Below are 19,651 nucleotides of genomic sequence, written 5' to 3'. Positions count from 1 at the left end.
TGTAAAATTTCAACATTTACGCTTAATTAATCCAACAATCTGTATTATTCGAGTGCTTGTGAATGAATTTCAGATTTCGTTAATCGTGTTTATCCCTTTTAAAGTATTCTTCCTTGATATTGTCACGTTCTTTGTATGTGACTTCGATATGAATGGCGACCATGACCTTCGTCTAAACAAAAATTGCTTTTCAATTGCTATTGGCTATAATTAAAAACTTTATATGTGATTAACTGAACTCATTAAATTTCAGTCGAAGCATGAAATGATTCTCTCCTTCTTTTTCAGCGTTCTTGTGTAAACAAGCTGACATGTTTTATTTTAATGTTCTGACGAATAGGCTGCCCAATAATAGGCAAATTACTGTCGTATTTCAATTCTTTCACGTTTCGCTTGTGGTACCTTTAAACAGTGTTAAATCGATTATTGAATCTTCTCGACGTGATACATATAGATGCTTTAAATATAAACTCTCTCTGGAAAATATTTCGATATACATTTTTTTCTGTACAAAATCTTTTGTTTATTGAAGATGATCTGATCACAAATTAACAATATAAAGCGTATTCCTAAATATGCTTATAAAAACGATAGAATGTTTTAATTTGAAGTTGGTATTATTCTATAAAAAATACTTTTGGAATTATTTACAATTTAATAAAGGAAGGCTTTCAAGCAAATACAAACAAGTGTATCCGCAAATAACATTAGGAATGTATATGATAATAACCAGTTTAGTATGAAAAACAACTCTTTTGTTTCATCCTGTTATGGTACTTAAAATCATCGGCCGTTGGCTGTTATTTAAAAAACAACAACACAAAACAAACAGATGGTCTATTATTTTTATATTCTAAACCACAGTACACGAAGCCAATTAACGCTCAAGCGATGTGTGTTTAATAATTTATCGTCAAACCCATGAAATAACAAGAGCATGTATTAATTTCAGTGTAATATCGTGCTATCATTTCATTTAAGGTCATATAAAACATATATTTTTGTAAAAGATATGTATTGTACGAAGTATATGTAAGAATATATTTATACAAAATGACAACATAACTACAAAAAAGCTCAATATGGAGAGATCTGCTCTAACGGTATAACTCTCGTGTATATTTTTAATTAATGAACACATCACAACATCTCCGATCGCGATTTGATTGGCAATAAAAACTTCAGTCGGAAATCTATCAAGTGGCTTCAATAGAGAATTGACTTTTTTAAGCGTTATGAACAGTTAATTATCAATGTTTTGAACCATCAGTGTTGCTAGAGAAATCATGCATGAAAGCAATTTGCCGTTGCACGACAACAACAGTAAACATGAACAAAGGTCGTTAATTGTACAGTCACTGCTAGAAGCACGCATTCTTAAGTGCTTTTCACATGACACTTTCTGCCTGTTTTTTTTTATATAAAAAAACCAAGTCAGCATGTCAACTATGTGTTCCCCTTAAATCGAAATTAAATCATGCAATTGTTCAAAATGGATACGTTTAATGGCACAATAATACTTTAAATATTTAGTAGCAATGTTTTTCTTAACAATTGATACTTGGAGTAAAAGTCCAACACTTCAACCACTCGGCCATCCTTGCTCATTTACCCAATGATGTTTATACTCGTAATGTCACAAAATATATAGATAACAGAACTCTCTAAGTTATTCAGTTGTTTCGCGTTTGTAAAGGTTTATAAGTTGTAGGTTTTTTAATCGTAAATGATGCATATTCTATATTTTTAAGAGCATAGTAAATGTTCAGCATTACTGTTTCCTCTGAAAAAGCAAAACTACAACGATAATTTAAAATTCTACAACTTTATTTTTTTTAATTTTGACAATTTAAAAAAAACGTGAAAAGGTCCCTTTAACACAGATAACGCCACAAAACATCTGTTGAAGTGTGCGAGTGAAATAAAAACATTTTGATTACTATTTCCACGTAACCGCAGGTAAGCACAAAGCTTAGAATACCAACTACGTTTGTGAGCATAACTAATGAAACATTGAACATGTTTGCAAAACATATTGAAAGATTCATATATTGTCGATTTATATAATCACAATCTGTTCGTCCTTGATTTATGTAAGTGATTATTATGAACTAATCATGACTTGTACCACTGTGTGATTTCAACAGCTGCTCATGACAAATGAAGGTCAGAGTATGAAGTACTTGAGGTTTGGTTTTCTATTAACTTTAATATCTGGAGGTTTATCCTAATTATTCTAAGTAAAAAATCATAGCCGACCGACAACAGTAAGTATCTTTAGCCAATTTAATAAAAATCACAAGAGTTCTAAGAAGCTTTAGACTTTTTCATGTGTATGCGCATGTTTTTTTTTTCTCTTTATTACTACAAATAATTTATGAAAGATTCTTTGTTATTGATTTTGTTTTATGAAAGCAACATCATAACATCATATTTTAATGTTTACCTACAGTAACAGAATTTTCATGTACACAAAACTACATCATATCAAATCTAAACAAGAGCACCGCCTTGCGGGTGCAGACCGCTCATCTATTTTCTTTTTAAAGGTGAAGGGACTTTCATTTTCAATCGCAAAGGAGGGAGAAATGGAGTGAAGAGGGGTGTCTAGTGTGGGGGTGTGGACATTTATTACATTATCTTCCAAAATGCGGAAAAAATGCAAAAAAAATAATCGGGGCGGAGGTGGGTGGGTGGTTTTGGGTGGGTGGGTGGGTGGGTTTCGGATTCTTGGGTGCGATTGTTTGACGGAATTTCAAACATAAAATAATAAAAATAAATATTTGTGTTTTTTAACCGTTTCAAAAACAATAAATTGGGGGGGGGGGGGTGGGGCGGGGGGGGTAGGGGGGTATAGTGTGAGGGTGTGGTGGTCATTTGTGAGATGATCTTAAAAAAAAACAAAAAAAAATTAGGGGGGGATTCGGGGGGAGGGGGGTGGGGTGGGGGGGATTCTTGGGTGCGATGGTTGGGCGGTATTTCAAACATTAAATAATAAAAATAAATATTTGTGTTTTTTAACAGTTTCAAAAAAAAAAATTTGGGGGGGGGGGTGGGGTCGGGGGGGGGGGGGGTATAGTGTGAGGGTGTGGTGGTCATTTGTGAGATGATCTCCAAAAAATATAGGGGGGGGATTCGGAGGGGGGGGGGGAGGGCACGGGGATGGTTTGGGTATAGTCTATTGTGGTATGTCAGGTAAGAGTAGTTTTGCCAAAGTATCTATCAAATCTAATCATAAATAAAGAAGTTATGGCAATTTTAGCAAAATTTAATAATTTGACCTTGACAGTCAAGGTCATTCAAAGGTCAAGGTAAAATTCAACTTGCCAGGTACAGTGATATCATGAAAGTTTTTGAAGTTTGAAAGCAATAGCCTTGATACTTTAGAAGTAAAGTGGATCGAAACACAAAATTTAACCATATATTCAAAGTTACTAAGTAAAAAAAGGGCCATAATTCTGTAAAAATGACAACCAGAGTTATGCAACTTGTCCTTTACAGTCTTCTTATGATAGTTTGCGAGTGTTCCAAGTATGAAAGCAATATCTATGATACTATAGGGGTAAAGTGGACCAAAACACAAAACTTTACCAAATTTTCAATTTTCTAAGTATAAAGGGCCCATTATTCCGTCCAAATGCCAGTCAGAGTTACATAACTTTGCCTGCACAGTCCCCTTATGATAGTTAATAAGTGTTGCAAGTATGAAAGCAATAGCTTTGATACTGGAGGAATAAAGTGGACCTAAACACAAAACTTAACCAAATTTTCAATTTTCTAAGTATAAAAAGGGCACATAATTCTGTCAAAATGCCAGTCAGAGTTACATTACTTTGCTTGCACAGTCCCCTAATGATAGTTAGTAAGTGTTGTAAGTATGAAAGTAATAGCTTTGATACTTAAGGAATAAAATGGACCTAAACACAAAACTTAACCAAAATTTTCAATTTTCTAAGTATAAAAAGGGCACATAATTCTGTCAAAATGCACGCCAGAGTTATCTTACTTTGCCTGCCCAGTCCCCTCATGATAGTAAGTGTACCAAGTTTGAGTTCAATAGCATTGATACTTTCTGAGAAAAGTGGACCTAAACGCAACTTAACCGGACGCCAACGCCGACGCAGACGCCGACGCCAAGTTGATGACAATAGCTCATATTTTTGTTCAAAAAATAGATGAGCTAAAAAATATTTACCCAAATGTGTGTGCAGTTGTAATTCATTAACTACTTGAAATCTTTAACATCAATAAATTAATCAGTACCATATTCAAAAAAATATTTTTAATTACTCACCTATCGTTAATATAAATCCTGAACAGTTTGCCCTCAATAAGGCTAACTAATTTTTCTGACGTAAACAAAAACCGTGTCGTAACATCTTGAAGTGATAATGCAGTCACTTTAAGCAGGTTGATAGTTTTAACAATTCGCAAACTCTTTTGATCTTGCAGAAGCGCAATCTCCGAATATAAATGTTTTGGTACCTTATGCAAACACATAATCAAATAAAATAACACAAAAGTCTTCTGCTGACACCTATTAGGTCTTTTCGTAATTAAGAAAATGTCTCCCATTCGGGTAGGTATCACGAGTATCCCGTGTAAAACGCGGTCCGTCTAACATGCGAATATGACTCATATCCGCGGATTGACCGAAAAGTGCGGATATGGACGAATACAGGCAATATCGACACTTTGTCTGCAATGTTTAATTAAAAAAACACAAAATGGGTTAAATATGTTAGTTTTGTCTCAAAATATAACAATTTAATAGACATTAACATTTTTCCAACTCTTAATTCATATCCTCGAACATGACGAAGTACCAGAAGATTGTTTTAGGGCTACACACCACATACAATATAACCATGCCGACACCACATATGTTTTGTTGTATAAGTTTACATAATGTTTATATAAAATACTAAATGTATTATTATTCTTGATGTCGTCTCAAAACTTTAGTATTTAGATATACATTATGCTTTAGAAAATATTTAAATATTTTTGGGCCGATTATCGCCAGACCACAAGTAATTAATGATGTTACTTTTCCCTGGTTATATTTTTATTTGAAATAATAATGTTTATTTAAATACAAATGTATACTGAATGTTATGAATGCAGTAAATATTGTCTGAAATGTCTCTATTTCAAGTGGCATTTTTCATTTGAAAATAAATGATGATTTCAAATGCACGAATATGTTAAAATCGACGAATGTGGTTTATCCACTAAAGGATCTATATTTGTAGTGCTATAATAACTTTATGCAAGGTAAAATATCTTATATTTGCTTATTACTATTTATTTAATGCTTTCCGGTGGTTTATTGAGAAATATAAGTGAATAAAAACTGATAATTTGAATGTTTCAAAAAGTGAAAATTAACAGTGAAACATATCGATAATTTTCACTTTTTACTGTGAAATGACGACATTTTTTTGACGAAATGACGTCATTATCCCACCGGAAATCTTAAGTTAAACTCTTAAACAATATGTCCCGATGTTCGTAATTACGTCTTGACAGAGTTGTCGTTCGTGCGGGTAGGTATACCTACTTCCGGTGTAAAGGAAAACAATGGGGAAATACTACTGTTCCATCGTCAAATGCCTTAATTGTAGCGGTATAATAGGTACATTTTCAACAAAAGCAACATTACATAAATTGCCTAAAGACTCATTACAAGAAAAGCTTGGATGACAGCAATTAGCCGGAAAAATTGATTTCCAACGGCGTATACTCAAGTCTGTTCCAACCACTTTCGAGACGGAATCGGTCCAAACTCTGTTGACCGAAACTAAATTCCTACTGAAAATTTACCTTAGCGCAAAGTAGTAACAAAACATGAAAGAAAGCAGTGTATATTAAGACAGCCACTTCCAGAAAATATCCCTGTCACCTCTGCTCTACATTTCCATTCGTAAGTACCAGACAGATAGCATGTTTTGTAGTCATAATCCAAATTGTCCACATCATGTTAATATAACCATTATAGTTGAACTGTTATTGAAAAGCAATGCATGTCCGGCTAAAATGTTATATTTTTCGTTAATATTATGTTTTGTAAGTGAATGTAACAGCTGTAATATTAATCTTAAACAAAAGGCTTCGTATTTTAACTTTTCGGGATATTGGATATGAACTGTTGAAATATTAACGAAAAATCTAAAAAATTGGCGGGACATGCATTGCTTTTCAATTACAGCGCTAATATAATGGTTATAATCATTCTTGAAACATTTAAATGTAGAACTACGATATACTTTGTTAATTTGAAAAAAATACATTAACGTGCATATGTGTACGTACCAATAAACTATAATATATAGTGTCAAACAAATATAAGATATTTTACCTTGCATATTTAATACATATTGTGTATTATTCATTGAACATTTAAATGAACATTGCAGAAAAAGTGTCGATATTGCTTATATTCGTCCATATCCGCACTTTTCGGTCATATCCGCGGATACGAGTCATATACGCATTTTAGACGGACCGCTTTTTACTCGGGATACTCGTGATACCTACCCTAATGGAAGACAACTTCTTAATTTCGAAAATCCCGAATAAACTGTAGTTCAACGTTCGTGCAAAGGTAAGAGCAACCGATCAACCATAACTATATTACATGTGTATGTTCAATGAAGTTGCTAGCTCGCACGAGTACTAAATCGAAAACGACAAACAATTTCCAGCACAAAAGCATGTTCCATCTGCGTAATTTTTTAAAGTTTTTAGTCGGTGTTTTCAAACTGTTAAGCAGATATGAGACAGAACAACATTACACCGTACTGCGCTAGACTTTGGAAAAACACATTTATTGCACGATCCAATCAGCACTGGGAATGATCAATAGTAGTTTCCATTAAATATTGAGGGTGTTCATGGTATGCGATTTTGAAAATAATTCTAATAGGAAAGCAATGTTCGTTAAAGAGGATTAATGAGGCTTTCCCAAATGTAGCAAATTCTGAAATATGTCTATTGAAATGTTAAAGTGCTCGACGTAAGTCATGCATTATCGAAGATATTGATAGTCATTCCTTCAATATCGACCACGATCTTGCGGTCTACGTGGAGAGCTAGAATTATTAATGTTCAAGCATTGACTTAAATAAGTTAACCGAAAGTCAATTTCTAAAATACGAATATCACATAGAATAGCAAAGTGAAGTATTTTATAATTATATACCAACAAACTCAACTGCTTACACCATAGTATCATTTCGCGCCAGGTGAATATATTTTTTTCTTAATAATTATTATAATTTATATTTGTTTTAATGGCAAATTTCATACAAATGTCAAATATATAAGATTTGGCACGAGTTTTAATATGATACCATATTTTATTATTATGAAAACGCTTTAAAAGTATATTACACATATGTAAGATAAAAATATTCGTAATAGTTATATTACATGGGAAACAGGGTATGGCATGTGATAAAGTGATATACGTTACATTGATTAATCGCTGGGCTACACATTCGATAATCTAGTCTAAGGTTAGATTCTTGAACCATCAACATCACTGCAGTGGGGATTTGTCAGGAAATAATAATTACGGAAATATAGCCCTTAACTTGCTTCAATGGATCATTTGTCAATCAATACAGTACGCATGACCACTAAACACTCGACACCCTTCTGAACTAGGAAAAGAGAGGGCAGATTTACATACCGCTTTGATTTGAATAAAAAACTTGTGAAACCGCCTGGGATAGCCGGAGCCCCCATCCCTTCCCCCAAAACACCATCGCTAGTCGAGCTAGTTCTGATTATGAGAGAAATAAATTAATCATATCATGTTTGTGTGAAAAGGAGTACAGTCACAGAAAACAATAAAATATGAAACATAAACAAAGGGCAAATACTATGCGATTGAGGTAGCAATACTTAATTAAGGTACTTGAACATTTCATTTCTTTTTAATTTAATATATTTACATATGAAGGATCAGGTTGATACCTCTTATAGATTTCTAATTATGTCCTGGACAAACAACCTGAAGGTCAAACGGAACATGATCCCTTCTTACATTTTTCGTGTCGTGGCATACAATAATAACACGATTTTTTATGGCGTCAACAACAATTTTGTTGTTAATCTTATAATTATTATTAGGCAATTGTTTACAGATTTTCGTGTTTTTTTCCCTATATCATTAAACAATTACTAGCACAACTAAATAGTCGGACGAGTTTTGAACAATTTTAATAACAAACAATGTGCCTGTCCTGGAGTATGAACGTCTAATAAACAAATGAGGCTTTTGAAGTAGATGTAGCAGTTCAGGGCTCGACATTAACTTTTGAAACCACTTGTCCAGTCAGACAAGTAGACCATAATTTCACTTGTCCTGACCAAAAAGCAACTTGTCCTGACCATTATATCTTTATTCTGCTCAGTACTTTGCAAAATAATGAAATAATACAAAATGCTCAAATCATAAAGACTTGAATCATTCAAATTACATGTAAACATAACTGTAGGCAATTTCAATACAAAAAGAACTGACTAGAATAACAGGAAAACTCGAGATTATTGATTTTTAAACATTATACAAAGCCATAATAGCCGACAAAAACTTGTGTGTTGCCAACATCAAACAAAAAATGTTAAAAGTGATGTATATGTACAGTACTTAACTGATATTTACAAAAAAATCATTCTATACATTATAGGGAGGACGTCACTACGTTAATTGTCTGTAAGACCGGTGTGTACCGGTGTCGTAAAATGCCAAGGGAGAATATTCTTGTTATCTTGGCAAAGAAAAAAATGTTAAGGGGTTGCTTCCCTTGTGAACAGTACAGTGTAGTACATGTATCACATGGATATATCGGAATATCTCGGGCTTCGACGATTAAACGTATATAAAATATACTCGGAAAAGATGAGTGATATCTCCACAGAAATAATGGCTTTAAAGGCATTTTTTCTAGGTTATACAATTATAATGACCACTTGTCCTGTCGGACTAGCAAATTTCTTTATTTACTTGTCCGGACTAACAATTTGGTTGTCCCGGACAGTCGGACTACCGTTAATGTCGAGCCCTGCAGTTGAATCGCCATGTCGGTAGTAAACGTTTTAAAAGTTATCAATGAAAATTGTTTCGATTTCAATTGACGATTGTTAATAAACAAACATGATTGTTTTAACTTTTTTCTTTGCAAGAGTGTTATTTCGCTTATTCGAAAAAGGGCTAATACAAAATGACAAATTCTCATTGAAAATTATCATTTTACCAGACTGTGAATTATAGTTTGATATTGCCGTTTTAAACTGACATAGGCATTTGTGAGCGATTTGAAATTAAATTAAGCAATATAGAGCTACGACGGCGTAGCAACAAATTTGAAGTATAAGGCATTGTTCAATTACGCACCGCCATAGCATTTCTTGCACAGAAGAACCCTTTTTTTGTTTTAAATCGTACACACCCTACACTTTAATATCCTTCATTACATTTAAATAAACCCACCATACACTTAAATAAACCATCATTTCACTTACATAAACCCACCGCATGCTTTAATAAACCATCATTAAACTTAAATAAACCCATTCTACACTTTGTTGGGTTGTAATAAAATCTTTACTGTAAACGGTATTCGTTGTATATTTATCATACGAAGGCGTTGTTAAAACCCAAACGCGAACGACCTAGTTGTTTTCAGATCAGCGGGGTATGTATGGTGAAGGTATTCATTCCAATAGTTAACATTTGTAACAGACAAAAATATTGGATGTATAAATTCTAGCAAATTAATTTTTATTTAAACAACTGGTATTGATAGTAGTAATTATCAAATGTTTGTTCATCTATAGTTTTTTAATGAATCATAATTTACTGATTGATCACAGAGACCGGCTAAAAGGCATGTTTAAAGATTATGTATATGTCAGTTGGAATTAAGCCTTTCATTGAACAAGTTCCTCAGTCGCTAACAATTATGCAGAATCCCGAGTAATGCAGTTAGAAGAATATGATTGAATGGGATTTCGAACGTTGTTTAATGCCTATCTAGCCTGTGCTGCACAGGGTTGATCAGCACATGCAAAATGTAAACTAATAACAGACATCACTGTGCAAAATGCATATCAGATTTTCCCGATCTGCTTCATTATTAATTGTTAGGTTACTTAAAATATAACATTTGAATTTGATGTTTGTGCATCCAAACATTAATAATTGTTTATTAAGCAAACAACTCACGATTTCACCAAAGCATATCGCTTTTTATTTTGAAAATGCATCAAACAAAAAATGCATGTCATGTGTTCACATATTATTATACTAGAACAGATTCAGATGATTCCGGTTTTCATTTATTTGAATACATTGAGTTAATTATTGCCAATATTATATTTCAGTGCTAAATTTATGAAGGATGGCACTTTTGATGAAGGTATGTGTAATGTACTCAAACCGATCAGAAAGACCTTACTTTGACATTAATATAAAAAAATATATTTCAGTAAACAAATCTGAAATAAATATGTGCACACCCTAGATGGTGAAGCTGTTATAAATTTTGATCGGAAACGTTATCCGTCTTACTTAAATGGAACGTGACACTGTTTAAATTCTTATCCACATTATTTCGTTAGGCCATGTATTCCGGTTTTCAACGTTCAATGAAACTAGCCTCTGTAACGGCAAAACCGGTCTAAACCGCCTCTCTGTCATGAACTGAATAATTCTTGAACCTTCGACTGACGTTCTGTGAAAATCCCATTCCATTAACAAAAATCTTACATCGACCTCCTCAAAGAACTTCTTTCCACCTGACATGGCTTTATACTCATAGGATTCTATGTCCATTTTTACAAACAGTGATCTTTTCCTTAATAGCGGCACTAAATCATCCAGCACGATTGCCATTGAGCTTTCATCGCCCCTGCTATCATTTGTGGCCCTTATTCCACTTTCCATTTGCAAAGCACCGATGTTTCCTTCCTTATGTTTAAATCCAAGTGCTTCTACCCTGTCCGAGAGTGCATTCCAGATCAATGTAACCTTTCCCGTGAGATTTCCCTTCACAAGAGATGTCGCAACCATCACCAGATTCTTTCGGTTAGCGTCCAGAGCGATCACCTCCCGTCCGAACTTGGCGACAGCCAGCGTGTAGACACCCACGTTACAACCTATGTCCACGAAGGAAAGACTGAGATTATCTTGCAGAATTTTTACCACTTCTTTTATATAATCACCTTCGAAACTCCCTTTGCTGATTATGTCCTTTGAAACAAAGATATCGGTCGTTGGGTCATAAACGCAGATCGGAGTGGTCGCCAGATGTTCTATTCTCATATCAACGCATTTGAAGATCTGTTTCGAATTAGAATAGTCCACTGACGTGTCAAACACGCGCACATTTGACGACTCTGACATTTGAGGTTTACCAATGCTTCCCACAGTGACAGAGTTGGAGTACAGTATAACTTTTACAGCTTCAAGTAAATCTCCAGCACCAAAACATATGCCTATTAGCAGTAATGCAAGTAAAAGTCTTCTAATGCATTTGCTTCGTGTTATATTCACATGTGATTGCATGGTTTGTTGCACAGAAAAATCATCAAATGGTAGTTTTAGCGACACTTTACCTATATTACGTAACACTCGACGATGCTATCGACTATTAGTAAGTATATGCACACAATCAATCGACGCGGAGGTGAATATGATGCGTTTTTACGACAGGCATCACCGACTGAACAGGCTCAAGAAGTCTGAAAATTATCAAATAAAAGACAATAAATTAAAAAAACATTTACACGTTTAGTACAATGTTATAGTTGATGTTTGAAGATATGTTATCACATACAAAGTGAAAGCGTTTAATTTTGTTACAAGCCTCAAAAAGTAAATACTGTTCTCCAAGTTAAAATGGTTTATTATACGATGAATTGAATCCGACCTTCATGAATATTCTGTTTCAATGACGTTTACACGTATCGTAAAAAAGCTGAATTTAAAGGGACCTTTTCACATATTAAGTGGTATTGAAGTTTGTCATTAAATGCTTTATATTGATAAATGTAAACATTGGGTCTAAAATGCACAAGTTAAAAAAGCAACAATAACATTAAAGAAAGAAAAAAAGTCACCCTAAACTGGGCTCGAACCACTGACCCCTTGAATAAAAGTCTTACGCTTAGACCACTTGGCTATCCGTGCTCATACAATGATGCATTATATATATATATAATTTATTTTATACTTTATATATTATATTATTATATTATATATTTTATATGTATATCAATATTGTATTTTATACTTTATATATTGCGTAAAATACTTTATATGAGCAATCCTGGTAATGTCACAAAAAATATAACGACAACAACATAACTCTCCAAATTATTCAACTTGTGTTTTATCTTCGACTAAATGATTGTAAAGACGAAAATGTTTGGTGTCATGTTCACTTCGGTTTTCATGTCCGGTAGCCGTTTTATGTCGGCTACATGTTCACGGTGGACTGCTTGTTGGGTCTTTCATTTGCGATTAAGAATGAAATGAAGGAAAACAATGTGGAACATTTAAATGGATACCAAGCATACCAAACTATGTATTAATATTTCATTTGAATGCAAAGAAAATTGTGTCCCTCTCAAATTCAATTTATCTTCCTCGAAGCAATCTCAATTCTACTGGGCAGTCTTCAATGTGTAAAATTTCAACATTTACGCTTAATTAATCCAACAATCTTTATTATTCGAGTGCTTGTGAATGAATTTCAGATTTTGTCAATCGTGTTTATCCCTTTTAAAGTATTCTTCCTTGATATTGTCTCGTTCTTTGTATGTGACTTCGATATGAATGGCGACCATGACCTTCGTCTAAACAAAAATTGCTTTTCAATTGCTATTGGCTATAATTAAAAACTTCATATGTGATTTACTGAACTCATTAAATTTCATTCGAAGCATGAAATGATTCTCTCCTTCTTTTTCAGCGTTCTTGTGTAAACAAGCTGACATGTTTTATTTTAATGTTCTGACGAATAGGCTACCCAATAATAGGCAAATTACTGTCGTATTTCAAATTAATTCTTTCACGTTTCGCTTGTGGTACCTTTAAACAGTGTTAAATCGATTATTGAATCTTCTCGACGTGATACATATAGATGCTTTAAATATAAACTCTCTCTGGAAAATATTTCGATATACATTTTTTTCTGTACAAAATCTTTTGTTTTTTTAAGATGATCTGATCGCAAATTAACAATATAAAGCGTATACCTAAATATGCTTATAAAAACGATAGAATGTTTTAATTTGAAGTTGGTATCATTCTATAAAAAAATACTTTTGGAATTATTTACAATTTAATAAAGGAAGGATTTCAAGCAAATACAAACAAGTGTATCCGCAAATAACATTAGGAATGTATATGCTAATAACCAGTTCAGTATGAAAAACAACTCTTTTGTTTCATCCTGTTATGGTACTTAAAATCATCGGCCGTTGGCTGTTATTTAAAAACCAACAACACAAAAACAAACAGATGGTCTATTATTGTTATATTCTAAACCACAGTACACGAAGCCATTTAACGCTCAAGCGATGTGTGTTTAATAATTTATCGTCAAACCCATGAAATAACAAGAGCATGTATTAATTTCAGTGTAATATCGTACTATCATTTCATATATGGTCATATAAAACATATATTTTTGTAAAGATATGTATTGTACGAAGTATATGTAAGAATATATTTATACAAAATGACAACATAGCTACAAACAAGCTCAATTTGGAGAGATCTGCTCTAACGGTATAACTCTCGTGTATATTTTTAATTAATGAACACATCACAACATCTCCGATCGCGATTTGATTGGCAATAAAAACTTCAGTCGGAAATCTATCAAGTGGCTTCAATAGAGAATTGATTTTTTAAGCGTTATGAACAGTTAATTATCCATGTTTTGAACCATCAGTGTTGCTAGAGAAATCATGCATGAAAGCAATTTGCCGTTGCACGACAACAACAGTAAACATGAACAAAGGTCGTTAATTGTACAGTCACGGCTAGAAGCACGCATTCTTAAGTGCTTTTCACATGACACTTTCTGCCTGTTTTTTATATAAAAAAACCAAGTCAGCATGTCAACTATGTGTTCCCCTTAAATCGAAATTAAATCATGCAATTGTTCAAAATGGATACGTTAAATGGCACAATAATACTTTAAATATTTAGTAGCAATGTCAGGCCTCGACACTAACGGTGGTCCGGGGACCCGAGGCCCCTAGATTTCGGCGAGGACCACCAGTTCTTTTAAGCTGGGTGGTCCTCCGGGAACCCTAAATTTATAGAACCACTTTGTCTTGATTGACCATTTGAATTTTTAAAAGTGCCTCCAATTTTTAAAGAGCGGCGTATAAAAAAAAATCGGTAAAATCTTATCCGAAAATGTACTGCGAATCGAAAGCACGCGACTGAGCATGAGCGGCCAGCGTCTGTCAGTTGTAAATATTGATTTTCGACGATGTAAGCGACCTGCAGTGCAGAGAGTATATTGAAATCACTGAAGCGTGTAAGTGTTACAAACGGTGTTTTTACTGCTATTGTCAAGTTTTATGGGGGTTATTATCGGATTATCGGATTATTAATGGCTCCTTGATGATATTGAGCCCCCAAAAAGTAACACTGGGACAAACTGTCACGACGATCAGTAATTATAATAATTATTAGAGCCGCTATTTCTTTAATCAAAACCATAGGCGATCGGGCTGGCAAAAGTATTTAATTTCTCCACAAAACACATACACTTTTTTGTACAGGTATTTGTGAGCATTTCTGTTTAATAGTTCCATTATTATAATGACCTTGGAAGGATATAATTTGATTAAGATACCAACAATTTCTGAAATAAAAAGTATATCGTTCACTTGGTGTACTATATTTCGGATATGTTAAAATTCGGACATTTAAAGATAGTGACATGCATGTGTTTGTTTGTTGTTGATAGTTTGTAAAAAAAATATGCGTTGTGTTATTTCAGGCAACTAGAATAGATGGTGGTAATTATCTGGGCCTTTCTGTCAGGAAAAAGGCGTGAACAATTATAATTTAATTGATCCTGGAAATCATCCACCACTAACAGAAAACGTTTTAACAACAGAAGCTGATGTATGACATGTCCAAATGACCATATATAACTGTTTAACAAATTAAGTGAGATGATTTACTTTCTGATGTTTTATATTTCTTTTTCCCTTGCAAATGATGTAAATTGGTGTGATTCTATGTTTAAATAATTAATTTTGAAACATTTAGGCAGCATATTGTTTAATACATTGAAGTTAACATTGTTATATTATTTTGGTTATCTGTGTTGTTTATCAAGTTGAAAAAAAAAGGTATTTATATACAAATAAAGCTTATTAAGACTTATGAAGGTATTACTAATGAAGGTACTTATTGTTTTTTATGTAATAATATACTTTTTAAAGTGATAATATAGGCAATCACATTAATGTAGTAAGGTTTCTTTAAATGATTGTTCTTATTAATAAAGTTGGAATAATCGACAGTTTTCACGGCGCGAAAAAGTAGCAACAAGTTTTGTTGAGCCAGTGAAACCCCTGAATGCGCGTAATTACCTTTTATTTCTTAAAAGTTTATAATAAGAACTTCCGAAACGCTAAGTTCTGGCGGCGAAGGGCAATGCTGAAGATGATAATGCTGAAGATGATTATGACAAGGATGACGATGCTGATGATATTGATGAAATACATGATATCAAAAGTTTACAAGACAAGTTTATGAGCTTTTAATGGGTCTGCTTTAATTAAATGGCAACATAATTGAATATAGGAAATAAAAATGTGTACAAGTATGCTTCTTGTACTTATTTGCCCTTACGCCGAGAGTAGCTGTGTGTTGAAACAAGAGGACTCCCTAGTTTGGGTGAGGGCCACCAAAAGTTGAAAGTAGGGTTCCCTCCGGGTACCTTGTCAAAAAAGTTAGTGTCAAGGCCTGAATGTTTTTCTTAACAATTTTGATACTTGGAGTAAAAGTCCAACACTTCAACCACTCGGCCATCCTTGCTCATTTACCCAATGATGTTTATACTCGTAATGTCACAAAATTTATAGATAACAGAACTCTCTAAGTTATTCAGTTGTTTCGCGTTTGTAAAGGTTTATAAGTTGTAGGTTTTTTAATCGTAAATGATGCATATACTATATATTTAAGAGCATGGTAAATGTTCAGCATTACTGTTTCCTCTGAAAAAGCAAAACTACAACGATAATTTAAAATTCTACAACTTTATTTTTTTAATTTTTACAATTTAACAAAACGTGAAAAGGTCCCTTTAACACATATAACGCCACAAAACATCTGTTGAAGTGTGCGGGTGAAATGAACACATTTTGATTACTATTTCCACATAACCAAAGGTAAGCACAAAGCTCGAATACCAAATACGTGTGTGAGCATAAATAATGAAACATTGAACATTTTTGCAAAACATATTGAAAGATTCATATATTGTCGATTTATATAATCACAATCTGTTCGTCCTTGATTTATGTAAGTGATTATTATAAACTACTCATGACTTGTACCACTGTGTGATTTTAACAGCTGCTCATGACAAATGAAGGTCAGAGTATGAAGTACTTGCGGTTTGGTTTTCTATTAATTTTAATATCTGGAGGTTTATCCTAATTATTCTAATTAAAAAATCCTAGCCGACCGACAACAGTAGATCTAAGTATCTTAAGCCGATTTAATAAAAATCACAAGAGTTCTAAGAAGCTTTAGACTTTTTCATGTGTATGCGCATGTTTTTTTTTTCTTTATTACTACAAATAATTTATGATAGATTCTTTGTTATTGATTTTGTTTTATGAAAGCAACATCATAACATCCTATTTTAATGTTTACCTACAGTTACCGAATTTTCATGTACACAAAACTACGTCATATCGAATGATCTAAAAATATATTTACCCAAATGTGTGTAGGGGCCTACAGTTGTTATTCATTAACTACGTGAAATCTTTAACATCAAATTAATCAGTACCATATTCAAAAAAATATTTTTAATAACTCACCTATCGTTAAAATCAATCCTGCACAGTTTGCCCTCAATAACTTATTTATCTGACGTAAACAAAAACAGTGTCGTAACATCTTGAAGTGATAATGCAGTCACTTTAAGCAGGTTGCTAGTTTTTATAATTCGCAAACACTTTTGATCTTGCAGAAGCGCAATCTCCGAATATAAATGAGCCGTGTCGCGACAAAACTTGTATTCGTGACATCAGTTATGACGTTGGGAAAGTCTCTTTAAAGTGACGTCAACATTTTTTTTATTTGCGCGATTTCGTCATCACTGAAACATGTGAACCTGTGTAGCTGTTTTGGACAGTTTTGTATTTGTGAAACATCTTTAATATGAAATGACGTGATATGGACAATGAAATAGAAGTAAGTTATATATTTGATTATTATTAGCTATTGAGCAAAATTTGTTTGATATAAATATTTAATAGAATATAGAGAGCTGGACGTGTTTACAAAGTAACCACCATGTTCAACGTTGTTAAGATGTCCAGTGTCAGTGAATAAAAACTTTATATTTACGGTAAAACTTATCAGACTAAAAGTTTGTTATTTTTATTTGTACATGAATTGTTGTAAGAGTTTACACTTTAATTGCAACCATGGGGTTACACATAACAAGGCATACAAAACTTTTTTTGTCCAATAACCCGAACGATTCTAATTTCTTGTGCTGATCCTAAAGGCTAAACAGTTTTCTAATTAAAAAGCAAAATTGTAGCCTCTATTTGTTATTTGTTAGTATTTCTATCGATGTTTATTATAAACTCGACCTTATTCTCTTAATTATTATTTATCCAACTTCTATATAGATTTAAATAGACATGTAGGATAGGATATTGCATAGAATTTTGGAAGATTTTGTCACTTATTATCCTTGTTTCGGTAGGAAATAGCTTGCATATCTAAATTGTCACCTATTATTCAATGACTGAGTGCAAAAAACAAATCTCTGTAATTTCGCGTATAGAAACACGTATATCGACTATTTTATGTTTGAATAATTGGCATATTTACGTTTCCAGGAACTGGGGAATTTATTGTCCGACAAATTTGGACGAACTCCATCGGTAAGGTATAAACTAACGTAGGCCTATGATAATTGGTTGAAAATGTTCACACCACTGAGTATAATTGTTGTTGTTTTTTCCGTATATTAACGGTTTTATATGCTGTTTAACGAAAAGTGTAAAGTTCCTATAATGCAATACAAAGCGAAAGAAAAACAAAACTCGGACATAACCATGCACATTGTCTTCAGTTAAAGTTACCAATGCAAATGAATATTATTCGCATTATTAAAATGTTTGCCAAAACAGTATTTATTTTTATTTTCAGACACTATCAGTACTTCCGCATGACGATGGAAGAGCCAGGTGTGGTCACAATGCGCACGGGAGTCGGATGTCCAGAGGTCAAGGTTACTGTGGCTATGGATTGCGACCATATTTCATACCAACGACCGCAGATTGTAGATGCCAAAGGACTCAGCCGAAAGAGACAAACGTACAATTTAAGTTGTCAGACCATATCTCAGCGATGCTTACAAGGATGCTACTTGCCCTTGCCCAGAAACATAACAACAGTTATGTTGTCGCATCTATGGCATCTACGGCTAGAGGGTACACACATCAACATGTCAATATTTACTGGGGAATGATAAATAACGTCAAGCTTATTCTTCAGTACGTTTTGAATATACTTAAATGTCTGTTTGAATATATTGGTTTATTTATAACACATTTATATAACACTGTTTCATATAAAATGAAATATGTGTATTCACTTCTACTTGTTTCTATAGAATTCATGTCAAACGAAGAATTCTACATTAAAAATAAGCTGCATGATAAATAAATTGTGAACATGCTAAGAATAATTATTAAAAAAAATAGATAAGTGTGAAATGTAGACATTATTAAAGATTACTCAACTCTTAATTTTCAGGAAAAGCACTTTTGAGAAATAAAAATCTAACATTTTAACACAATGAAAGTATTTTTATTATTATTATTGGATATTGTTGGTTTATTTATTGATTGTGTAATTGATAGTGTTTGTTTTGAACATGATGTGTGTATTCCTATGAAAAACGAAATGATATGTTGTGAAAATATATGAGATTGGTTTAGAAAAAAAATATTTAAACTGTATGGTTTGCTGGTCGATGTAAATATAAGTGGATTATGTTGCTAAGCAACGCATGTTATAGTACAGTTTAATGTTAATCACAACTATTTTAGAACAATAGATACCTGATAATATATATTTAACAAACTAAATGTGTTCTAAACTTTTATTTATTTTCTTTTTTAATAAGTATGGATTTTGATGAAACATACATCTGAATACGGCTTACTTGAAAACGTTGTTAACGTCAAAACACCTCTGAAGTTATGATACTAAAATAAAAGATTCTCAGTAAGTTATGGGGCTTTATATTTAAATTTGGTATCATAATAACAAGCACAGAACAGTCTTTTTCAATCAATAGAAAACAAAAAAATGTTAAGTTTTGTCACAAATACAGATTTTTCACGA

General features: G+C 32.9%; 2 protein-coding genes and 1 long non-coding RNA gene across 5 annotated transcripts in view; 1 reads left to right on the top strand and 2 right to left on the bottom strand.

Moving 5' to 3' along the window:
* Positions 1-4,686, bottom strand: part of LOC127867818 (uncharacterized) — an 18,897-nt gene extending 14,211 nt beyond the window's left edge. The window contains exon 1 of one of the 2 annotated variants that reach the window (XR_008043669.1): positions 4,295-4,686. The gene's annotated coding sequence lies outside the window, so the exon portion shown is untranslated. The remainder of the gene's footprint in view (positions 1-4,294) is intronic. The other variant, XM_052409292.1, reaches the window with a different exon arrangement.
* Positions 1-17,319, bottom strand: part of LOC127867820 (uncharacterized) — a 19,886-nt gene extending 2,567 nt beyond the window's left edge. Inside the window, exons 1-2 of one of the 2 annotated variants that reach the window (XM_052409294.1) lie at positions 17,101-17,319; positions 11,120-11,754 (exon numbers count right to left, since the gene is read on the bottom strand). In XM_052409294.1, the coding sequence (XP_052265254.1) occupies positions 11,120-11,578 (459 nt within the window). In that variant the 5' untranslated portion in view covers positions 11,579-11,754; positions 17,101-17,319. Of the gene's footprint in view, positions 1-10,239; positions 11,755-17,100 lie in introns of those variants that run through there. The other variant, XM_052409295.1, reaches the window with a different exon arrangement.
* LOC127867824 (uncharacterized) lies at positions 17,314-19,651 on the top strand. The gene is made up of 3 exons (XR_008043670.1): positions 17,314-17,476; positions 18,136-18,180; positions 18,449-19,651. It is a non-coding gene; the product is annotated as an uncharacterized LOC127867824 (long non-coding RNA).

This window comes from Dreissena polymorpha, chromosome 2, assembly GCF_020536995.1.
Source record: "Dreissena polymorpha isolate Duluth1 chromosome 2, UMN_Dpol_1.0, whole genome shotgun sequence".
NCBI lineage: Eukaryota > Metazoa > Mollusca > Bivalvia > Myida > Dreissenidae > Dreissena > Dreissena polymorpha.
Note: the sequence above shows the minus strand (reverse complement) of the source record. Positions and strands in the feature narration are given on the sequence as shown.